Source organism: Arctopsyche grandis, chromosome 8 (assembly GCF_051622035.1).
Source record: "Arctopsyche grandis isolate Sample6627 chromosome 8, ASM5162203v2, whole genome shotgun sequence".
NCBI lineage: Eukaryota > Metazoa > Arthropoda > Insecta > Trichoptera > Hydropsychidae > Arctopsyche > Arctopsyche grandis.
The window spans coordinates 2,888,687-2,895,135 of record NC_135362.1 but is presented as its reverse complement, the minus strand read 5'-3'; the positions used below and the strand labels follow the sequence as shown (position 1 = coordinate 2,895,135).

Below are 6,449 nucleotides of genomic sequence, written 5' to 3'. Positions count from 1 at the left end.
GCGAGTCCACTCTTTAGGACGAAACTTAACCGAAATATACGAGAATTGGTGCTGGATTGCGCGGGGATTCGAGATGAATCTATAACCAAAGCTTTTGAATTCTTATATAAGGGCACTGTGGGTGAGATAAAATATATTTTTAATCGATGTGTTTTTATTTATTATTCGATCGTATAAATTAATAGATTTTTTTTGACAGAATTAAGGCTTGAGCTGGTCGCAAACGTTGTTAAGCTGGCCAAAATGTGGCAATTGGATGAGCTTGAAAAGTATTGTTATTCATACTTAGAGACAGTATGTCTAGACAACAGACAAGTTTCCCAAAAAAATAAAAAAATTGACGACTACTTACTGAATAATTTTCCGAAAGTAAGTCCGAATTTTATTAATCTGCTTCCTTTATTGCAAAAATTACTCAAGAGTTCACTTTGATTTTTAAGATAACGAAGCACGAAAGATTTCTCAACATGTCTGCTGATACTGTGAAAAGGTTGCTGTCTTCTGATAATTTGCAAGTGTCTTCAGAATAGCAGGCGTTCGAAGGACTATCTCAGTGGATCAAACACGACTGGAACAGCAGGAAGAATGATCTGTATTCACTAATGAAATGTGTAAGATTCCCGCTCTGCTCTATTTCGGTAGGTATTTTATTTTAATCTGCATCGGATGATGTATCAATCGCAGAGTTAATATTAATATTCACGTATTATTTGCTTTAATAGTTTTTACTGGAAGAAGTGACGTCACTCTGTTGCGAATCCGTCGAAGGATGTCAGTTGCTGTTTGATGCTTTAAAATGGCATCAAATGCCACAAAAGAGATCTACTCTTCCTGTGATGAATTCAAAATTCCGAATGAAAAAAAAACAAGTTTTAATTATAGGAGGAGACAGTTTTGGCGTAACAACATTTTTTTCGATTTTCCCTTCTTATTCTTTCGTATGTACATATGTATATGAACTGTTGAATTTATTTTTATTTTAGATGTCAGTTACAATCGATGCGTACAATTTAACGACGAATTCATGGACTCATTTTTTGAAAGCCGATATAAAAAATACAAATTTTTCAGCAGTGATATACAAAAGCAACGTATTTATGTTTGGAGGGTGGAATTCTGAAGAAGATTTAAATACGAAGGTAAGCAAATATTACAATTTTCACTTTCATGAAATTCGCTTTCGCATGAAAAATAGGTCAACACTTATATTCATTCATTTATAAATAAAACTTATATTATAAAATTAAACGTTCAAAAATTAATTAAAATAAAATTAAGTCGTCGGATTCAAAAAATAAATAACTAACTAAAGTCATTTTTGTATTTCGAACTTCAAAAATCGAGAATCGAGTCAATATGTCATTTAATTTTATCATTCAAGTAAAATCAAATCATTTGTGCTTTTTAAAGGCTTACTCGATTGGTCTATTCACGAAAGAGTTAAAACACTTGGCGCCGATGAAAGAGAAACGTAGTTATTCTACAGCAGCCACAGTAAACCATAGAATTTTCATAATGGGAGGATGGAATGGTAAAAATGAATTGAAAATAGTAGAAGAGTAAGTGCATTTTTTCCCCATCATCTCCGTATTGTATTTGGAATGCTCATAGTGATTTTTTGCGTGACGTTTCAGATACGATTACGTCAACAACAGCTGGAAAAATGTTGCCTCCATGAATATTGAAAGACACGATCACGCCTCAGTAGTTTATAATGAAGAAATTTATGTATTCGGTGGTGAAAATAATAAAAACTATTTGAATTCGGTTGAAGTATTTAACACAAAGAAAAATCAATGGAAGGTGCTGAGTCCGATGAAATGGAAGAGAAGATCGTTAGCTGTAAGTTTAAGCTTTCATTTCTGGGAATATCGCGAAAGACAGGTGGATTTTTTTCAATTTAAAATAATGTATTTTTGATATGTGAAAATAGCGACACAATTGTTTTCGATCATTAAAACTGAAAACCGAGAGTTTTCTGCAATAAATTGATTCCGAAGATGCTTTTATTTGTTTCAACTTCGGTATTTTCATCATTCTTGTATTGAATGGTATTCAAAAAATATCTAATAAGTAGTTATTTATCTTCATAAATGACCAGTGGTGGTACCCGGCTTCGCTCGGTTCCTCTTTTGACGATTTGTTTTAGCACGGATATAATAAAAGTAACTTGAAATGGAAATGCAGTCTTGTAGTGAGAATATCGTCGAACCATGAAAAAAATCTTCATGTGTTTTTTTTTTATTAAATTGATTTGAATCGAAAAAAACTAATATTATTTAATCACAAATCACAAACGTCTTTGACCAATCCAACCAATCAGAAACGCCGTTTCGGTTTTATATATAAGATTATTTTTATTATTATTTTGTTTAAATTTAATTAAATAATCGTATTTGCTTTTACTATATCAATATTGTTTGACGTTTCATTTTGGGACGAGATGAAATCGAAATCAATGCTAAAATTCAATAGTGTTTGTTGAATTTAATCAATGAATGTACATATTATGTAGGGGAGAAGTACCATGAAAGGGCCGGTCCACGAAAGGTCCATTCGCGATTACCATTATGTTAAATAATGTCAGAGAAATGAATATTGTTTTTTAATAATACTGCAACAATGCAAAAATCTCTTTTCTGACATCCTTACTTTAAGATGGTGAATGCTATGCAATGTTTCCATGAAAGGGCCGGCACTTTCATTTATAAGAGAGTGGCTCTTTCATGGAATAATACGAATTTTCAGTCGTTTAAATAAATTATTTTAAGTTATTATTTTATTAGTAGTATCTTTTAAGTATTTTATATTCAAAATATTGAAAAGAATAAGAAAATCTCCCACAAAAATTGAAAATGCTGTTAAAGAAATCTTGGAAAAAAATCAAAGCATCCTGCTTTTGAAATTCGGTTTTCTTTGATTTTTCATGTTCTTTGATATTCCTATTCTTTCAGATGTTGAAACAATTAACAGTTTTATAAAATTTTGTTCTTTTTTTTTCATTTAAATAAATAATATTGAAATATTATATTCAATGTTTAATATAAGTTAATATACTAATGATATTGTTATAAATTGTTACTGATAAATATAAATGAAATAGAACGAAAATATGTCATTGTAAACGAAACATACACGCATATACAGAAACAAGTTCTTCACATATAATTTCAATGGCCTTTTCATGGAAACCAATTCATGGACGGGTTTCCATGAAAAGGCCAAAAGGTCTACCTACATGTGTTTTTTATGTTTTATTAACATATTTTTCAATTTTTGATGGATTAAAAGGTATTTATGAATCGATTTATAAAAATGGCGCTTTCATGGTACTTCTCCCCTACGTCCAATTAAGTTATTTAACCGAACGAAAAGGCATTATTTTCAAGCCATTCTGTATGTCTCCATTGATTTAATTTTGTTTTTGACTTTAAGGCTGTTGTTGTCGACGATTACATCTATTGCATTGGTGGGCTGAGTGATAACTGTACAATGAGTATTATTGAAAGATATCATCCCGGAAGTGATACTTGGACTGAAGTCAGCGATTTACCTCTCAATGATTATGCACATAGTGCAATCTCTCACAATGGAAAAATCGTTTATTTTGGTCAGTTAACGCTTACACCAGTTCGGTTCATGAGACTTATGCAAACAATTATTTCCCGAATTTAATGCGACAATTTAATCTGACTTTTCAGGAGGCTGGGATTCGAGATCAATCCAAGAGTACGACTTCGCAAATGAACAGTGGAGAATAATCGGTGAAATGCCAAAGAAGCATTATAGCGCTCAAAAAGATCATTATAGCGCTCTCATTGTGGATGTAAATCTATAAGTCCCGAGTGTCCCGAACCGGGGTGGAGTAAAACCCCAGTATTTTTAAATCAAAATACAGCTTATCTCAATACAAATGGGTTCAATATACATATATCTTATAAATAATTTTATACATCAACATAAAAAGTTTTAGTCCTATAGCATGTTTTTGTATTAAAAATAACGACAAGCATCAACACGCAAACGCACATAGGTAAGGCCAACAGGCGACTGCATGACTCAATAACCACACGCCAAAAGCGTCGAAAACAATAGCTTACGAAAATATAGATGTCTCTTTCTCTCGCATTGATTCATCGATCAACAAGAATATGCAAGCGAACAGGCAAAACCATGACTTATCGCTACCGCCTTTAAATCATCATACTTTGGAACGTAGAAATGTATAAATGTATTTTTTTTTCATGTATACAAAATCTATTAAAATAAATTTCTTGTAGTTCATTCTAAGAATACAAGAAATATAAGGTGTATAGCTTTGAAAACCACATGGTTATTACGAATAACGTGAAAATTGGGGCACTTGCATACTCCACTTCGGTGAGGGAGGGTTAAGAGTTCTCAAAGACATGCAAAAAAAGTGGTTAAAAATAATCCGCCAATTGAGAAAAGAACGGATTGGCTACCAAAGCCCATCACCGCCATATGCTCAAATTGTAAATAAATTTATATCAAAATAAAACTTTTATTTCTGTAGTGAATATGTAATGACCACGGTTCTATCCCGCGCGCTGTAGTTAAGGATACGTTACTCGTATTATTATGACACATGCAATGTATTGGTAAAGGCGCTTCTATTATTATAAAATTTCTCTGCCGTTAGTCCTATCGAACTGAAACTTGGTATCGGTTACAAAAATTCATATTCGACTTAATTTTTTTTTCAAATTTATAAGTTGACCGGAAATGTTATTTGTACGTGTGTTGATTATGACGAAGACAGATGAGTTATGAAGATATAGTACATACATATGTTTTTGATGATAAAAATACGATTATCACTCACCAGAAACAAAGCAATCATGGAACTTATACAGTTGTCAAAAAACTAGTGAAAATTTTTCCGAAAACAAAAGAACGCAATTCAAATGTTTCAATTTTTAATTTGAACTTTTTCGTACCTTAGATAGATATGAACAAAGTACATCCTCATTTTACACTAACTACGTCACATGAGATGTCTGACGATTCGCCATATTATTTTTCGTATTGTATATGCATATACACACTATATAACTGTACACATTGTTTTTCGCCGTTTCTAAAAGTGTGTTTCGCGCCGGCACAAACAAACAAGCGATGATGCATCACAAGTAAAAAGTCTTGATCGCTATAAAACGTATGACACACGATACTTTACAAACGGCTAGGCTTTCTGAAGCCATTAGGGGTAGACGGCGGCTGTTTGCTTTTTCCCAACAACAATTATCTATGTATAACGTGACGCCACTGTGCTCGATAAAACTCTACTAAATTACCATTACCTTCGTATGTATATAATGTACATAAATGTACATACATATATACTCCGCAATCAATGAATCTGGGTATCGTTTTAAAAATTACAATAAATCAGTGGTTGACGGACTATTGACCGAATGAACAATTGGCTGACGGACGGTTGGACAAATGGATACTAGGCCGAAAGATATTTGGCCGAGTGAAATTTTTAATTGCTTAAATTTATCAAAAACATCCAATTTTAATGAGGTCTAGGTGATTTCTGGATAATGTATCTGTTTTTTGTGAGTTTTGAGTAATTTCGATACATATTCGGCCAAATTTCTGTTCAGCCAATTGTCCGTCAGCAAAGTGTCCATTTGGCCAAAAGTCCACGCACGAAATCAGTCAACTGTTTTTTAAGCTTAAATGTTTTATCCGTTTTTTTGTTGATTTTAGGTGAAAAAGATTCAGATTAATCCGTTGACTAGCTTAAAAGACAAAAAGATCAAAAGACTAAAATTAAAAATAGAGGTTTTACCTCTGGTACTGCCACACATATGTATTTTTTATTCATTTATAATTACATGGGAAAGGCGGCAAAGAAGATAGACACACAATGTTTGACAAATATAAATAATAAAATAAAAACAAAAATAGTCATAGTAATAATTATAAGATAAAAGTAAACATGAAAAAAAAATACGAAATAAAGAAAACAAAAATATAGAAAATATATTGGAAAAGAAGAATTACAAAATTCTTTAAGTTTAAGAAAGACTTCTAGCTTGTTTTGAAAAATATTCAGGTTTACAGAATTTACTTTATTTTTTATTATTATTCTATACTATTGTATTTATTATCTATATATTTTTTATATGGACAATGGCACTATTCTACCTATCTTCTGGAATAAAAAAGTTATTATTGTTATTTTCATTAAACAAACAGTCTATCCACTTTTTTAATGTTTTTTATTGTTCAGATTAATTTAAACCTATTAAATTCATTTTAATTTTTAATTTTTAATTATTATTATTTTTATTTTTTTTAAATTAATTTTTTATTATTTATTTTTGTTTCAATTTTTTGATATAAATGTTTTTTAAATTATATTAAATATGGTTTATATTTATTTTATATGTAGATTATATTATATATAGTGTGTA

General features: G+C 30.9%; 1 protein-coding gene across 1 annotated transcript; it reads left to right on the top strand.

Moving 5' to 3' along the window:
• The first annotated feature begins 561 nt into the window (after window positions 1-561).
• On the top strand, window positions 562-5,974 carry LOC143915595 (uncharacterized). The gene is made up of 7 exons (XM_077436303.1): window positions 562-638; window positions 723-899; window positions 984-1,139; window positions 1,411-1,559; window positions 1,635-1,842; window positions 3,436-3,610; window positions 3,702-5,974. Exons 1-7 carry the CDS (start codon window positions 603-605, stop codon window positions 3,836-3,838), a joined length of 1,038 nt encoding a protein of 345 aa, XP_077292429.1. The 5' UTR covers window positions 562-602; the 3' UTR covers window positions 3,839-5,974.
• The last annotated feature ends 475 nt before the right edge of the window (window positions 5,975-6,449 follow it).